Below are 19,030 nucleotides of genomic sequence, written 5' to 3'. Positions count from 1 at the left end.
GGTCTATTTATTGTCTCTGTACTATGTTATATTCACCTATTTCTCTATTCTGTCACCAAGCCACACTATATTCATTACTACAGTTTTACATCAGTATTGAAGTTGTATAGGGTCAGAACTCTGATGCTATTTATTCTCCTCCCTCAAAAGTGTTAGCTATTCAGGGTATTTTACCTTTCATTTAAATTTTAGAATGAGGTAAGAACTGATACCTGACAACTATGTTTTTTTCTACCCATTTTCTGTTTAGCTCATTTATTTCATCAGTGTTTGTAGCTTTCCTCACAGAGATCTTGCACACATTTTGTTATATTGATGCCCGTGCATTTACTTCATTTGGTACTAATGTAAATGGCAATGAGGTTTTAAAGTTTAATTTTATGTGTTCATTGATGATAATATTTAGAAAATAATTGAAATTTGTATACTAAATTTTTATCTTTCAATCTTGTTGAGTGTTGTTGCAGAAGCTTTTGCACCATTGTTATTTCTTTGGGTTTTAAAAGAACACTTATTTTATTTAAATTTGTGTGTGTGTGTGTGTAAAAGTATTTGAAGAGGCCATAAAAGGGCATTAGACCTCCTGCAGTTAGAGTTAATAGGCAGTTCTAAGCCACCTGGCGTGGGTGCTGGGAATAAAGTTTGGGTTTCCTGCAAGAACAGTAAGTATTCTTAATCACTGTATCATCCCTCCAGAACTTTGGGGATTTTATATGAATAATTACATCATCTGTAAAAGAAGGTAGTTTTACTTCTTTCAGTCTGTATACATGATTTATTCATTATCTACGACCTTTAGTAAAAGGTTAAAAAAGTCTGAGTGCATATTATTCCTTATTTCTGATCTTAGGGGGAAAGCATCCCGTGTCACAGCATTAAGTGTGATGCTGACTGTTCTTTGTCAAGATGAGTAAGTTCTCCTTCATACAACAAAAGTATATGCTCAACTATGTTCATGGCAGCATTGTTTGTAATAGCCAGAACCTGGAAACAACCTAGATGCCCTTCAATGGAAGAATGGATGAAGAAAGTATGGAATATATACATAGTAGAGTATTACTCAGCAGTAAAAAACAAGGACTTCTTGAATTTTGCATACAAATGGATGGAAATAGAAAACACTATCCTGAGTGAGGTAAGCCAGACCCAAAAAGAGGAACATGGGATGTACTCACTCATATTTGGTTTCTAGCCATAAATAAAGGACATTGAGCTTATAATTCATGTTCCTAGAGAATATTCAATTTTATTAAATTATTTCTTTCCATTTTTTTGATAAAATCATGTTTATTTTCTTCAATCTGTTGATATGATAGAATACCTTAACTTATTTTTAAATGTTGGATCTCACATATCTGCAATAAACCCCACTTGTTTGTATCAAATCATTATTTCCACACATTGTTGGAGTCAATGTATTAATTATTTTCATGACCGTGTTTGTGCTCGTGCATGGGGTGTACACATATGGGTACTCGCAGAGGCCAAATGAGAGAGCCAAGTCCCATGGACCTGGAATTACAGATAGTTTTACCGTACCCTTATGGGTTAGGAACTCCTGTTCTCTGAAAAAGCTTTTAACCATTGATTCATCTCTCCAGTTCCTGAATTAACTAAAAGTTTCAAGGATTCTTGAACTTATATTCACAGGAGTTGTTGGTTTACTATTTTCTTGCAGTGTTCTGTCTACTCTTTGGAGTCACAGAAATATGGCAATCAGGAAATGAGTTAGTCAGCACTCCTTCTGCTTTTATCTTCTGGAACACACCATAGAGAACTCATGTAATTTTATCCTTAAATGTTTGGTGCAGTTACTCAGAGCGCCCTCCTGGGATGGTGCTTTCCATTTTAGAATGTACTATTTGCTGATTCTATGTCTTTTATAAAAGCAAAAATCTTTAATTCTAACAAAGTGTAGTGTATCAATTCTTTCATGAATTGCGCCTTTGATGTTTTATTTAAAATATCATTGCCAAAGCCACACAGCCACCTAGACTTTGTTCAGTGATACATGCTGAGGCTTTGTAAGTAAGTAAGTAAGAACTATGGCTCAATTCATTAATTTGTTTACTTGGGGATATAGGTGTTTAGCTGTTCAAGCACCATCTATTGAAAAGACTACTTATTCCCCTCCCCCTTTTCATTTACAACTTTCCTTCTTTGTTGAAAGTTTCCTGACAATGTTTATACTTGTCTATTTCTATGCTTCCTGTTGTGTTGTATTGATCTATTTATTTTTCCTTTGGCCAGCGTCACAGTCTTCATTGTTCCAGCTTATACAACAAGTTTTGAAGTTAAGTATTATTGGAGACTTTGTTATTGTTATTTCTCATTATTTTTTGCTGTTTTGTATCTTTCTCCTTTTCACACAAACTTGAGTCACTCTGTCAATACCCACAAAAACATCTGTTACAATTTTGACTGATATTGAACTACACATTAAATTATAAAAAAAACCCAACACTAACAATCTTTAACATTTCTACCCACAAACATGAATTATCTCTCCAATTATTTGTTCCTGTTTTTATTTCATCAGTCTTATAGTTTTCATTAGATGCACTGTTGATTTTACATATATGCATTTTATTTTTAAGAGTGGTAAGCTAAGTAATAATACATGTGTTTAGTTCAAATTCTTCTTGTTCATTGCTAATATATAGGAAAGCAATTGATTTTTATACATTAATCTTGATAGTTTGGAATTTTATGCATGCAAAGTCACGTGGTTTTCTTTCCTCCATTCCAATTTATATCTTCCATCTTACTGAATCTAAGAGGAATCATTAATCTTTAATTCATTTGGGTACTTTCTGACATAATAGAATTGAAAACTTTGGAGCCCTTTGCATATTAGGCAAGAAACTAGAAACTCCTAACATTTTATGCAAACCTCATGTATGTACAATTGCTGTTACAAAATGACATGCCATGATGAGAATATTGCTATTACATTAAATAGTCTCTCATACTCTGCGTCTAGGTACACTATTCTATATCAATATATAGTTTAACTTTAGCATTAGACAATTATCTATTTGGCCAATTATACTGTTGACATTTCTATTTTTAAAAGTCTCATGGCAAGCATTCCTACACTGGCTGTTTTCTTAAAACAAATTCTAAGAAGTAGATTTGTTGGGTCAAAAGTTGTGCATAGGGGACTGGAGAGATGGCTCAGAGGTTAAGAGCACTGACTGCTCTTCCTGAGGTCCTGAGTTCAATTCTCAGCAACCACATGGTGGCTCACAGCCATCTGTGATGAGATCTGGTGCCCTCTTCTGGCTTGCAGGCATACAGACAGACAGAATATTGTATACATAATAAATAAATAAATAAATAAATAAATAAATCTTTAAAAAAACCAAAAGTTGTGCATATTCTTAAATTCTTGATCTATATTGTCAAACATTCTCCCAGAAAAGCTATACTAACCTATGCTCCCATTATCAGAGGGTGAGAAAGACCTGCAATGAATATTTTAGTTGCTTTAAACATCAGAAATTCTATAGGGAATAATGAAACCAGTACTTTTTAAATTATCAGTAAGGCTTCATCTGTATTCATTTTCATTAATAATTTTTGTTTCAAATTTTACAGTATTGTCATTCTCCTTAATAATTTACATTAAGCTACTTTTTCTGAGTTAGAATGGGTATTCAGGACCACGTTAGCACTGAAAGAACATAGGAAACTAAGAAAATAGTTTTTACACAGAACATATGTGGTTTTCAGGCAAGTCTAGAAACACAGCTTCATTATACAGATAGAATTTAGAAATATCTCAGCAATCCCAAAATCTTTAGCTATTGAGCAATGATCATGAATTTCCCAACACCAATGTCTATATGAGGCATCTTTCCCTACCCTCTTGTTAGTGACAAGAAAGTGTATATTTTGTTAATAAATTTATATTCACTCTGACAAATAGTCACACGATTTGCATTCTACATATAAAACTTATATCAGTGTTTTAGAAACAACTGGTATACTTGAATACAAACTCACAAACACAACTCCTCCAAGTAGAACAATTAGTTTGGCATAGTCATATGTATCTAGGGCTACTATACTTGAATTGAAGGAACTTACAACCCATTTTGTGTATAAATCCATAGTGTACATAAAAATAGACTGTGCATACTATGTATTTTATTCTACTCTTGCATGGATTAGTTCACTCCATGGTTGCTATCAGATCTACCCATTTAAAATACTAAGTTGGATGAATTTTTGCTATCAGCTATGATCTGCATGTTTGGATGGTTTATCTTTGTGTTATTTAGTGAACAAATGGGATAATGGAAGATTTAGACTTCTGAAAGATTTTTGAAAGTCACTAAAATCAAACAACCTACCTAAACATGAGTTTCAAATGCCTTTACACATTCTAAGACTTATATTCATAACGGGTCAGTGGGCTGGCTCTGTGAGCAAAGGCACATGCTGCCAAGTCTAACGACCAGAGATCAGCCCACTGACCCACATGTTGGAAGATGCACAGAGGCTTCTGCAAGTTTGATTCTGACTTCCAGTCGCACCAAATCACCACACAAATGAAAGAAATAAATGAAAGAAGTAACATTCCAAATTATTAGATGGACAATGCTTAACTTGGACTTCTGGATCTGTATCAGTGACAAAACGTAAGGTTTAGAGTAGCTCTCTTGAGCAAAGGCAATATTGTTCGGAAGACAAAAGTTACTCGAAGTTAAAATACCCTTTCCTTCCTTGTAAACCTACAAATCTTTCCCCCATACGCTAACAACTTATTGAAGCCACATTACTATCCCATTGTCTTCCAAATTATACTATCAGAGACTGCAAAAACCTTACTCAAAACCCTACTGCTGATAGAAAATGAATTTTAATGCAAATACAATGGCCTTACATCACATACATTGGTCTTATGCCAATGATATGATATTTAGCTAATTATGCCCAAGAAATCCTTAATGAAGAAAAAGAAAGGGATCAGGGGAAGGCAAGGAGCTAAATAGTAATATTGTTGCTTTTAAATGATCCTCTGGCAATTACTGATAGTGATTTTTTCCAAGCATTTAATAAAATTAAACATGAGTCATTAAGTAATATTTTAACTTTACTCAAAATGGAGTGGTTTTCATAATCATAAACGTTTCTCCAAGAGAACACTGAACATTATCACTTTTCAAAAACTAGGATAAATCCACCTTCAACATATGCTTATGAGTTTGGACTTCAAAAACTTTTGACACCACCCAGGAAAGAATTTAATGAGCTACAATTTATATTCAACCACACCTAAAATGCCAGCCAGCACAAATGAGCTGATTTTGTTGAAACATGGATGCTACACTAATCTCTAGGAAAGATGAAGAAGAAAAGTCAGCAACCCATTGTCAATATCCGAGAGAGATCAGCTGCAGAAGGAATGACTTACTACTAACTGCTGGTATCTGAGAGTCCCAAAGGAATCCAACTAAGAAGTGAAATGGACCTTCAACCAGCATCCTTATAGCTAGTTTTCCAATAGCTCAGCTGGCCTTAATTAGAAGTGGAAATTCCTGCTACTTTGGTAGCCCCTGTTAACAGGAACAATACAAAACGTAAATAGCCACAGAAACGCACATCTGTGCCAACAGTGCTCTGCCCCTCTCCCCAGAGTAGGTCAAAGGGTCAAGAACTCTATCACTAGTCCAAAGCCAAGAAGACATTCCCATGAACTGTTTTTGATAACAGCTCTTACTGTTAGACACATCACTATGTCAGTATTACAATAATATTTATTCTACTATGACACATACAGTCAGTGGAAAGGGAAAAATGAATCTTTGCTATGAGTTATGTGAAGTAGACAGACCAAGTAAACAAATTCCTTTTTAATTATTAATTTCTTTAAAAAGCTCCTAGAAAACTGAGGGGGAAAAGAAACACATAAGTACTTTCCCCCTGCCCATTTATCAAAGTTGAATCACAATGTACAGTAGCTACATAATTTGTTTATTTCCCTAACATGAGGTTTTAGAGTTGAAGATTCTGTCCCTTTCCCTCAGGACTTCAAAAGAACCTTGTTTCCAGTTTTGAAAAAAAAAAAACAGTGAAAAAGGAAATCTAAGAAGTCAAATTCCTCATTTTGCTGTTATGACTTATTCCTTCATCCATTTCAATCATATTTGCTGGGTCATATGCCCTAAAATAATTCAATTTTACATACATACATACATACATACATACACACACACACACACAGAGAGAGAGAGAGAGAGAGAGAGAGAGAGAGAGAGAGAGAGAAAACAAAACAACTAAACAAAAATAAAACACCATACCCATGAGAGGTACCGTACACATATCATGTCCCCCTCTTTATTTACTTTGTGGCTACTTCAGTTTTCTACTAGTAGGAACTCAGACACAATGGGGATAAAAGAGTCTATAGTTCAAAGATGGTTAACACAGGAGGAAGTTAACACCATTGGCTAAAATGAGAACTGGCGATATGCCGTGAAATTTCAATTCATCGTGTCCTTCTATCTCTTATTAGCATGGATAACTGAGAGTGGATGGTATTCTCATTAGTCTTTCTAGAGGCCACCGGGAGATCCTTTTACAGAAAGGCTACTTGGCTGGTGAAACCTGACCTGAAATTTTTTCTGGCTAAAAAATCTGTTCCATGTCATATGGCGTAGGACTGTGGGCAAAAATCCAAGTTCTTGTTTTAAAAAAGAGTCCTTCCTATCAGCACCTCAGCTTCACAAGTTTTAGCAAAAGAGACCTTCTGTTTGACTAGGAATATTTTCTGTTTGATCAAGAGTACAAGTTGGGCTCTTGAACATTTCATAATAGAACCAACTTTTTCTCTTGGACAGCATGAGAATATATGTTCAGTGTTAGTACATTTTATAGATTACAACTGTGAATCGACATAAGAAACACTGATTCAAATTGGTTTAAAGAGTGTTTTATTTAATATATATGTATTTTGAGCTTAGAAAAAAGGACTCTATAAGTAGCTATAACAATCACCTATGATTATCTACAGATTTTAAGGTTATGATGTTTTCTCACATGTTTATATATTTTCTGAATCTTTATCAGTGAGCATCTATGCTAGAAAAACAACCATACTAATGTAAAGTTTCTTTCAATATCTACAGTTGTTATTAGTCTAATAGTCAATTAACTAATGTTACTAAATGTTAAATAAAATAGATGGACCACATTGTCTCATCATTTCTGAAAGATAGTTATTTCATTATTACTTAATTTCTGCCATATTCCTTTACAGATTGTGTGGTGGTTTAAAGAAAATGGCCCACAAAGGGAGTGGTACTATTAGGAGGTGTGGCCTTGCTGAAGTAGGTGTGTCACCATTGGGGCTGGCTTTTAGGCCTTTTTTGCTCAAGCTTCTCTCAGTGTAACAATCAATTGACTTCCTGTTGCCCATAAATTGTAGCATTCTCAGCTCCAGCACCACATCTACCTGCACACTGCCATGCTCCCCGCTGTGATGAGAAGGAACTGTACCTCTGAAGCTATAAGCATGCCATCTCAATTAAATGTTTCTCTTATAAGGGTTGCCATGATCATGGTGTCTCTTCACAGCAATGAAGCCAATACAGATGGATAATAAAGAAATACTAGCCAGGTGGTGGTGGTGCACACCTTTAATGCCAGCACTCGGGAGGCAGAGGCAGGCAGATCTCTGTAAGTTTGAAGCCAGCCTGGTCTACAAGAGCTAGTTCCAGGACAGCCCCAAAGCTACAGAGAAAGCCTGTCTCGAATCCCCCCACACACACAAAAAAGTAAACAAAGAATTCCTCTTTATATTATGTGGCACAGCTAACAGCTGTTCTCCTTGTACCACACCGAATATGCTTTATTTGAGCATCTCATGATCAATACAGCTTAAGTAGATGGGAGACAAGACTACTCTATAGATATTGCTGTTACTTTTCAACAAACCTGAAGTTGCTCTCTTTTTTACTGAGAAGGTGCAAGCCAAATTTCGAAAAAGGATGCTCTAATCTATCTAACGACATGCTAACTGTATCTACTCGTTCTTCTTTACATGGCCTAGATTTCATTTCATCTTTAAAAATCATTACGTTCTTCTATGTCGTCTTTCATCTCTAAACATATTCGATATTTTTGGAAGTAGTCAAGCTATAAATCTTAAATGAATAAAATTCTCTTCAGAGTGACTTTGTGATATGATTAAAAGTCCAGGTGGTTTGTGCAATATAAAATACACAAAACCAAAGTCATCCCCACAGAACCTACTCTCATGTTTTGTTCTCTGTCCAGAATGTAAGAATTCTACCCAGGAACATACTTTTAATCTTTCTTATTTAGGTTTCTGAATAATTTTCATCTGAGCCTGCCTTTTGAGAATTGAAATTTTATTTTTATTTGTGTCTATATCTTTATGTGTGTATGAATATATATGGCATATGTGTGTGATATACACATGTGATACAAATGTGTGCAGTGGGAAGTCTGGCCTCCTCCAACAATTGTGCACATGTATGTGTGCACAGGCATGCCTAGATCATGGAGGCCAGAGGAAGACACTGGGAGTCTTGTTCTATAACTCTCTGACATATTCTTTTGAGACACAGTCTTTCAGTGAATGTGGAGTTAGGTTGACAGCTCTCAAGTCACAGACTGCTACTATCCTTGTCCACACATTGCTGTTGTTACAGACACACATGACCACACCTGGGTTTTTACATGAGTTACTAAGGATTAAAACTCAAGGCATCATTCTTGTTCAGCCAACAGTCTTCCTCATCGTGTGAATCTCCAGCCCCGGCCTCAGTCTTTTTGTTGTTATTATTGCTGTAGTGGTATTGGAGATGAACTCAGAGCCTTGTACCTGCTGGGTGCTCACTTTACCTCTGAATTCTATCCTCAGCCTTTGGTTCAAGTCCCAAAGGGTACATGCCTCTCTTAAGGAAACATAGTTACAAAGGCCTTTATTCATTCACTTAGATCATCACTCATATATTAAGTTGCTGCCACATGTAAAAAGCTGGGCTTAATTTCAAGAAAATGAACTGGCTTATTCAAAGAATTTCCAGAGGCAAATTGGTATAGGGAAGAGAATATTGTCTTTGGAGATCTGGGCTTTAGTTCTGACTCTGGCTGGCATTCACAGCAACCTGTCTTTGCATCAAGTCAGTTGGTCCCATTTTGTTTCTATTTTTCATCTCAAGATTTAGTGGACCACGTAATTTGGCTTTTTAAAAATGCTTCTATAATGGCTATCATTTATTGAAAGTTAATCTTATCCCAGACAATATGGAAATGATTCTGCTGACTCTGATGCCTGATCTTGACCATCAACTTGATGGGGTTTAGAAATACTCTGAAAACAAATCTCTGGGATCCCTGTGATGGGCTTTTTGATGAGTTTAACCAGTGTGAGAAGAACTCTCCTAACTGAGGGCAGCACTATCCCATGGGCTCCAGGAGAAAGGGTGCTGAGTAGCAGCATTGGTCCCTCTCTGCTTCCTGAGCACAGACTCCGTGTGACCAGTTGCCTCGCATCCCTGCTGCCCTGTCCACCTTGCGGCGATGGACCATACTCTTGAGTCAAAGAAAGGCTTCCTTCCCTAACCTTGCTTCTTCTGTCAGGTATTTTATCACAGCAAGGGGGGGGGGAAGCAATCCAATGGGGATTACTCTTTCTTCCATTGCAGTGATAGGAAAATTGATGATCTAGAGGGTACCATTTCCCAAGTACAGAAGATAGCTGTAAATCAACAGGTTGAGTCTAGGCTAATCTCAAAGTCACCATGCTCCCATATCATAAAAAAATCCAAAATTTACTTTGAAAAATATTAAGCTGTCTGGGGATTAAGACAAGGCTCCTATCTCCTGAATAAGCTGGGAGTTGGGTTGGGGTAAAGAGCAGTGCATGGGGGATGGGAACATGAGGGATCAGGTTGGAAGGGTTGGGGGTGGTATGGAGAGGGAGAGCAATGAAAGAGATATCTTGATAGAGGGGATCAATCATTACGGGTTTAGGGAGAAACCTGGTGCCAGTGAAACTCCGAGGAATTCACAAGGATGACCCCCAGCTAAGACTCCTAGCAATAGCAGAGAGGGTACCTGACTGACAGGCTCTTTGCATGCGGGTGACAGTTGTGTGGCTTGGTGTGTTTGTGGGGTCTGTGTAAGTGGCACATGACCTGTCCCTGGCACATGAGCTAGTTTTTTGGTACCCACTCCCTATGGTGGGATGCCATGCTCAGTCTTAGTGCAGGGGGAGGAGCTTGATCCTGCTTCAATTTGATACCCAGGCTTTGTTGACTTCCCAGGGGAGGCCTTTTCCTTTCTGACCAATGGATGGGGTGGAGTAGAAAGGAGGTGGGGGAAGGGAATGGGAGGAGAGGAGGGAGCAGAAACTGTGGCTGACATGTAAAATAAATAAATTTTAAAATAAAATTAAAAGAAGAAAGTGCTCACTATGTCAGCCCAGGCTGACAGTAACTCACTTAAACTCAGTCTTTCTAGTGCTGAAATTACAGGCACATGTACCATGCCTGATAAAACGTACCTGATTTTATGGTCCCCTTTCTTCTTTCTCTTTCATCTACACAAACTTTGATAGGTATCACTCCCTTTATTGCTTCTTCTTAATTGCTAATAATCACGTGAAATGCTGGGGTGATCCTAGAAAACTTGTGCTTCTATTTCTGGCTTTCACCAGAGATACAGCATATGCCTGCAAGGCCACAAATTGCCTATGTCCAACTTGCTAATCCTCTTCCTTCTCTTTCTATGCTGGTGGCTTGCTTTTCCTTTCCTGAGAATTCTAAAGTCCCATTTTACTTAATCCAAGCATAAATGTTTGTAGGCTTTAGTTTGGAGGAGAGAAATGAGTGAGAATCTAGTCTCTCAGAGATCCAGTTTACTTTTACAGGGCAGGAATGGATCCATGTGCCACATTCTTGTCTCCAGAAACTCGGCCAGACTAGTCTGCTTCGTTAGAAACATATAATAAAAAATTCTTCACAACTCAGTTCTTCAAGTTCACTTTGATCAATACTTCATTACCTTAGTTAGAGCTGCCAAAGGGGGCAAACTTGTCAGCCCATTTGTCCCATATTTGCATGAATATTATGCTGTGAATGTTACGCTCCTTTGAACTTCAAAAGAGCTTCCTGGCCTCATTGACTACAACTTTAACAACAGAGCATAATGGAGTTATAGAAAGATCTGTTCCTGGCTAAAGACCTCAAACTTTGCTGATGCTGGACAGTAGCAAACTTTTGCATAAGCAACAAATGGCTCATTTAGCCACTCCAGTGCACTATCAGTATTTCCTGGTGTCCTTAGCCTGTCTTCCTGCTTGTGAAAGCGACGATAACTTTGGCTAATTAGCTAGCAGCAAGTGGCAACACAAGCCTTCAGCACGCCTTGTGAGAAAGGGTTTTCTGCATACAAAGCATTTTTCCTAAAATCCTTTGTGTTTCCACAGCAATTGCGGGAAGATCTCGGACCATCAGGGTACCTCACATGCATCCCACCCTGGCTGTTCCAGAAAGGAGAGCAAACAAGCTTCTGAACTTAAAAGATTCTATTCTAACCAGCACCTGAAAAATCAAAAACTGAGGCTTCCTCGAGTAAAAAGACAGACAGTATGAGCAGATGAAAAGCTTAACACTTCTATATTTGGACATTTTCTCCGCTCTATAAAATTTAAAAATAATCATCCTTTTCATGTACTCTTATGCCTTCCTTTCTGTACTAGACAGTAAAATGTAAAATATGTCTCTTTACCTTGAAGAACTTTTTCCCCTTTAAAAATACAGTAATTTCCACTCGTAGAAATTCTGGAATAGTTAATATAAAATGATCATAAACAGTTCTTACAGATCTACCATCCAGAGGCTTAAAAAGTAATTCTCAATTGCATCCCATAAATGAGTCTAAATTTCACATGGAACAGAGAAATATGGATAAACTCCAAAAGAAAATGCAATAATATATGGTGGGAGAGATCTTCCAGGAAATTCAGTAGCCACAGAGGAAAGGAATACAGCTCTGACGATGCAGAATTTTAAAATTCATATACAAATACAACTTGCACAAGCACTATTTGAAATGACAAAAATAATATTTTAGACATAAATAAGCTCAAATGAAAAACATAATTAAGAAGTTTAATTAATCCAAAATGTTATTGAAAAGATCACATAGGAATAGGAAAATATCAAGGCAAAATGAAATAGAATTGAGATGATCCTCCAATATAAAGATTAATAACACTTTGGTAAAAGAATTTTAATAAACATTCACCGATAGGTAGCAGCAACTTAATGAAGAGCAATTTGACAGCAGTTATCCAGATCAAAACAGAAAATACCCTTTAACTAAAAATTCTTCACAACTACATCCATTAGCATCTGAAGGGTTTCACTAATACCCTTAATTTGTAACGTCAAAAACTAAAAGCAACATATACACCACAAGTAGGAGGCTGGTTAGTTAAACAATGGAACATACATGCAGTTGAAAATGACGTAGGCATTAAAAAGATAAGACGTTGTTAAGAAATGTTTTGACATCTAGGCATTAAAAAGATAAGACATTGTTGTTAAGAAATGTTTTGACATGACCTGGATGGATAGCATGTATATACTTATCTTTCTGAGGTATAATTTAAAAAAAAATTATAGGGCTACCAATTTTTCACAGAGATGAATTTGTAATACAGTAATTGGATCATCTATGGAACATTTTCCATTGAATTGTTATTTCCACTGTTCCTAACTTGTTGTTAAAGCATCAATATAAATGTCTGTGCATGAACACTCACATGTGTGAATCATACATGAAGCATACACTACAAGATTTCCTCTTTTAGTAAAGATTATACTTCGCGTATTTTGGTTTGGGTGCAGCCAGGTGAAATGGCAGTAAAGAATGACCACTATGGTGGCCTCACCATCTAACTACAATCTGAAATATTAGATCAAAACCAGTGTCTTTACATAATTACTGTGACACCAACCAAATATTAAAAGGCTTGGGACCAAATAGACACAAGGAAACATTAGAGAGTATCGGTTCAGGGCTCATAAATCTTCTTTCTTTGCTTTGTCAACAAAGCTCCAAGTTTTATGGATAATATTCCTCAATACTTTGTAAGTATGGAAGACCTCCAAGAAGAGATGGTCTATTGAGAGTTACAATATCCCCCATGAGGCCATCAGCAACACAGGCTATAAGGGAAGTGTCTTTCTAAGAGGCCAGGAATTTTTATTCCCCACTGATTGTGAACGGATTTAAGAAGGAACAGACATTTCTATCACATGCACTTAAATAAGAGGAAATTATGCTGATAGGGACTACTCTGTGATGGCCGGGAAAGTGAGTAAGATGAGAAGTACAAGGGGAGAGGCTGATTCAAGTTTCCTTTCACAGCCTGCCCCCGAATTGTCTTCCATTTGTGCCTCAGTCATGCTAGATAGCACTACAGATCACTGATGATTAAGTTGCTTATCAAATGCACTTTTTCTCCTAGGAAGAAGAGTGCTGGCTGTATAAATCATTGCGGGCCAGAAACGCTCTTAATGATAATAGAGGCTTGGTTCTGCCCTCCACGCGAACAAGCCTTCTGCCTGCCATATTTAGTTCTACATATAGAAGAGATAAATGTTTAAGTGATGGGATTCAGATGCTGCTACAGCTCCTACCAAGAACATTTGCAGTTCTTTCTCATGAATAAGTTCAGTGGAGAACAGAATATGCCCCCGTTGGACCAATTCCACTTTGTCCTTCTTCTTCCTTCTTTTTTTCTATGTAGCTCTAAAAGGAATCAAAGCTCATTTCCCCCCTCAAATTTAGAGCTAGCATACACCTCAGAAATGGCTCTAAGTGGCCACAAGAAGTTGAGGTGTACATTGTTCAAATGCAGCAGAGAGCTTGTAATAAGAACAGATAAGTCGGTGACGGCAAGTATGTGTGTTTTGGGGAGATAATTACACTTCTCTCTCTCTCTCTCTCTCTCTCTCTCTCTCTCTCTCTCTCTCTCTCTCACACACACACACACACACACACACACAGAGAGAGAGAGAGAGAGAGAGAGAGAGAGAGAGAGAGAGAGAGAGAGAGAGAGCTCTTGCCACCTCTGTTTCCTCTAATGTGTTAGCCCATATGCATCGCTGATTTTCTAGAACTATTCCTTGGGTTTGTGTGGACATTCCTTTCAATAAATGACTTCTAATTTCCTAACAGTTCTTGGAAGCTAAATTTCATCACTGGGTTTGAACCCAGTTTTTACATTGATTTTCAGTATTAGGGATATGCAAGGCCTGCCTTTCTTTGCTTTTTTGTTTTGTTTTTGTTTTACTCTTTTCCATAAACTAAAACTTTCACTGAAGAGTTTGAAAATGGGAAAAAATCCAGATCATCTGTCAGATATTTTTAGAGTTACGTAAAATGGAATATTTGTACAGTTGAGAACAGGAAAGTGGAAATGTGTCATGTGTTTTTTGAGATGAAAACTATATGATAATCAGAAAAACAGCCTCAAGTTTAGTTGGCCTGATTCAAAGCTCTCATTATTTTATCAATTCATGCATAAATCAGTAACAGTTACTTTTTTCTCATAGAATAGCACCATGGCCACATTTGAGCTAGTCATAATCCCCACAGATTATGAGCACGGGTTCAAAGAGATGTGATGATTTGAGATATTTTTTAAATGCAAGACACTTACGTTTTACTTGCTCTGTTTTGCTTCCTTCTAGGAAAATAAAGAACAAAAACAAGGAGACTATATATTTCAAGCCTCCCATTTTCCACTTTTTTCTTCTTTGAACTACTGCAAAATGCAATTCAGAGACTCCGAGGAGTGATGGACTAAACCTGTTGAGAAGAAAGCAGAAAGAAGTAATAAAAATAGATCCCTTTGAATTGATGGCATGAGTGACACTTAGGTTTCTAACTTACTAGAAAAAAAAATGTTGTAGAATGTACCGGAGTGCAGGCATTGTTTGCAGAAGACAAAGGACTTGCCTCTTCTGTCTTGTAAAGATTATGGAAGGAAATTCACATGAGATGAGTACATATTCCTGTCCAACACTGAGGCTAAATCCTTACAAGCAAGTCATAGAAATAGAAAATTTGAAATCTTTTCTAAAGAAATTAAAATTGATTTCTCAGGACATTTTATTGTTGGTGGGTAGAGAGAGAGAACCGTGAAGCTATAGCTTATAAAAGGGCAGTTTCAGCAAACAATGTTCAAGTAGCGAGCATTCGCCTGCAATGATTTCTGAAATGCAAGCTTACTAGTCTTAGTTAGCTCCAGACTAATGTTATCATTAACACTTTAAGGGTCCTTCCTCGATCACTGTTTCTCTTGTATCTTCTAGGAGATCTAAAAGAATCTTCACTATGAGTGCTTATGTTGGAAAAGGTAGATGTAATTCAATAATGGATGCAATCCAACATCTGAGAAGTTTCATTGCTTAGAATAGTGCAGACATATTCCTTTCCATGAAGTCCATTGTGAAAGGAAATGTAAAATGGGTAATTTTAAAAGAAAATAAGCAAATTTCAACAATGATTCATTCAATTTGTCCCACCATGCAAGAGGCTGTTAAAACAACCACAATTCTTTAAAAATAGGCATTGGTGGGAAGGATTGAAATCTTCAGCTTTTGAAGACTTAAAACACAGAAATTTGCTCACATCCTGTCACGACTAGTTCCTTGGACTTTGGAGTTTACAAAATTCTTCCAACAAGCTATTGGAAAATATTTAAATCTTCTAGAAGCATTGCATTCAATTAGTGGTTAATCCTAAGTAGGAACTTAAACACCGTAGTGTTTTCAGAGAATCCAATGTAGATGTTCATTTTAGAGAACTGAATCTCTTTGGGCTCTAAAGTGGATGTCACAGCTTTTACTTTAAATGCTTATGAAACTGTCACGATCATTAAAAAATCCATTGTTTCGGCCCAGCCCAGCCTCGTGGTGCATGCTTACATTCCCAGTAGGCACGAGGATCACTCCAAGTTCAAGGCCAGTAGGGCTACACAGGGATAGTTTGTAAAAAAAAAATGCAGATTACGAATACATGCACACCTGAGAACAAACTGATCCTAGAGAATTATTTGTGCTGTTAGGCCTATTTGTAGCACCCATCTACTTTCTTTCTCAGCTCTCTTAGTATATTATGAAAGGTTCAAATTTTCCTCGAGCACATTCCCAGCCTTACTGAAGCCTCAATTTTAATGCTTTCGTCTGTTCTGTATGTTTCCAATCCACTTTCAGTCATTCAGAACATCACGTTGAGGGTTACTAGATCCCTCTGAAACAAAGCATTTTTATTAACACTTTTACACAGCCATCCACCTCAACAGAGTTTTTCCTGGACCTCCAAGCCTCCCAAAGACAAAGATTTTTAACTGTTGAAATCTAATTTATCACAATCATATATGGCTCTCAGGAGGTACTTCTGAAACCATGGCTTTTGAGTCTCCCCATGCAAGAATCAACGGGGTTGTTTTTCTTGTACAATGGTTGGGCGATTTGGTGAACAGTAGCATTGCTTCATAACTCAAGTTGGCAAGAAAATGGCCCTTAGAATTTTTGCTTTTTTTGGGTCTCAACTAATGTTATGAGCAAACAGGAAAGTTGGTGAGTAGAGAGCAATTAATCTCTTTTGGCATTCCTGTCATCTATGTGGCCTCCCAGGAGGTGATGGAGCACATCAGAAAAGGAATCGTTTCATAAATATTCACTTAAGATTTACAAGATCCTGAAGTCTTGCCTTTGTATTTTGTGCAGAAATATGAACTGAGAAGGGTTCCCTCTCCAGGGCTCTTCATTTATTCTATTTCTCTTTATTCCTTTACCTTTCAATTTGGGAGCAGGGGTTGTAGGAGACATTTGTTGGGACTACAGCAAGAAACATAAGCATCACTCAGGAATCACTGGATTCTTATTCCTGCAAAGAGCCCAAATGTCCCTAATTTTTCAAATTATACTTTGACCCAGTTAACTGGAGTTATTTCTGCGTTAACTCTCTGCTTCACGCAGACTGCTGTGCTATTGAACTTGCAATGGTTCTTTGACAGGTTACTTAGAATTGAACCACTGCCGGGTTAGGGTGGGGACAGAAGATCCAGGACCCAAGAAGAAAGGAACAAAGAAAGCAAAATCCTGCAAACAACCCTGGCGGCAAGGATGGGGTGGGGGGAGTGTGTGGGCTTTCCAAGAGATGGAGAAATGTGTCAGACACCCAGGGAACTGCATCTATTGAGGTGCCTCTAGGAAACGGGGGTTCACACTGTTCATCTGCTTCGAGCAAAGAGACCAATTGCTCTGTGCTCAGCTGTAACTGCAAGACCATCTGGGTCCGCTCCCAAAACAGATCTCCTGAGCAGAGCAGACTCAGAGGCATCCCTAAAGAAAAGTCAACCAATACATAGTTGTCAGGCAGCTCCTCACACCTGACAGTGTCTAAGGCTCAGGGCGAAGCTTGACCGACCTTGTAATTTCAGTCAATATCATCTGAGGGGTATCCCCTTGGGTAGCAAAGTTCTTTCTGACAAGCAATAAGAAAGACACTGGAGACTCCCGTCCTTGTCCATCTGCTGAAATCCTCTGGTCACACTACCACCCAAAAACAGAAGCTCAGTTAACTCCTGCTGGGTTACCCAACAGAGATGAGAGTGTGAGTCCAAGGTATCTCTTTTCAGAGTCAGGCCTTCATCACTGCTTACGACTAAGAACACCTTGGGTTTTGGCTTATAAAACGCCTTCCAATCTAGAATTGCATTTTATTCCATACAATTAAACCTTCAAACTCAGGGGGCTGCAGAGAGAGAGAGAGAAGGAAATCAGGGTTGAGTTAGTGGCAGGGCTGGAAGGTAGGCTTTCCAGGCCCTGAAATCAAGCAATTCTATTTTGTTTCCTGAGCCTAGTGCCTCAAACTCTGATCCCAGAGGTCTGGGTCTGGAGAGAAAAAAAACAAACGGTGTGTGTGTGTGTGTGTGTGTGTGTGTGTGTGTGTGTGTGTGTGTGTGTAGGATGCCCAGAAAAGACGGGAGCTTCTCCTTCACCCACCCTGTTTCTTTAACTTACTGTGAATCAGTTCACAGCACTTCACTAAAGGAGCAATACCCTCTTTCCTGCACACATGTAGTCATAAAGCAAAGTATAGACCCTGTAGGTACTTGGCACAGAGTGCCTGTACCGCCTTTGGAAGTCTAAGAAGTACCAGAGCAAGGAGAAATTCGGGCCAAACAGGGAGCAGCAAGTTGCAGGTTCAAATCCCCAGTCCCGAGTGTGTCTCATGGGGTATCTAGGGTTCTACCTTTATTCCATCAGCAAGACCATAGAACTGGTTGGGATGGCAAGTCACAGAGTTCAAGGTGCCCTGTGGGAACGTCTAGGGATAGTTCCAGCCAACAGAATGCACCCCACCTGTGAAAGGTTGGAAAGCAAGGCAAGGGTGGGGTGAAAGGCGGCAGGGCACTGCTTACTGACCTGGGCACTGGCTTCCTCCGTCTGCCACGCTTGCACACGCTCTGAGTTCCCTGGGGCGCTCCTCCGAGGTCTGGGGCTCGCAGGTTGTGGCGAGAGCTTGAGAGCGCGCGAGGGGGGAGGGGGGACTCAGAAGTGGGTGGGAGGAAAAACATCACCGCCCTCGCACCACGAGGGAGCAGAGGCTCGCTTGGCTCCAGGGGGCAGAGCCAAGGCGCGGGCGCGGCGGCCCGGGGCCACCTGCCCGCCCGCCTGTCCGCTCCCCACTTGGCCGGGCAGCCTGGCGCTGGCGGGAAGTCCTCCAGCGAGCAGCCCAGTCTCTGCTAGCACGCACTCCTTCTTGGGCCGGGCAAAGGGCTTTATTCCTACACCCCAGACCTGAAAGTTACAAAACGGGGAGAAAGTGTGAGGCTCAGCCGGCACTTTCCCATCACGCAGCGCCCCCACCACACACCCCTCCTTTGGCTAGTAGAGCGTTGGGGTCTTAAAGGGACCGCACATCTTCTGCAGCCCGTTCTCCTCCTCTGCATTGGATGCTCTGA

At 38.8% G+C, this 19,030-nt stretch overlaps 1 protein-coding gene across 4 annotated transcripts in view; it reads right to left on the bottom strand.

Annotated features, from left to right (window-relative positions):
* Chrdl1 (chordin like 1) overlaps positions 1 to 18,777 on the bottom strand; it is a 112,758-nt gene extending 93,981 nt beyond the window's left edge. For 3 of the 4 annotated variants that reach the window (XM_075957475.1, XM_075957476.1, XM_075957477.1), the window contains exons 1-2: positions 18,492 to 18,715; positions 14,714 to 14,862 (exon numbers count right to left, since the gene is read on the bottom strand). In XM_075957475.1, coding sequence (XP_075813590.1) covers positions 14,714 to 14,862; positions 18,492 to 18,643 — 301 coding nt within the window. In that variant the 5' untranslated portion in view covers positions 18,644 to 18,715. Of the gene's footprint in view, positions 1 to 14,713; positions 14,863 to 18,491 lie in introns of all 4 variants that reach the window. The other variant, XM_075957478.1, reaches the window with a different exon arrangement.
* Between the last annotated feature and the right edge of the window lie 253 nt (positions 18,778 to 19,030).

Source organism: Microtus pennsylvanicus, chromosome X, assembly GCF_037038515.1.
Source record: "Microtus pennsylvanicus isolate mMicPen1 chromosome X, mMicPen1.hap1, whole genome shotgun sequence".
In the NCBI taxonomy this organism is placed as follows: Eukaryota; Metazoa; Chordata; class Mammalia; order Rodentia; family Cricetidae; genus Microtus; species Microtus pennsylvanicus.
The sequence above is the reverse complement of the archived record's forward strand: the minus strand, read 5'-3'. Positions and strand labels throughout refer to the sequence as shown.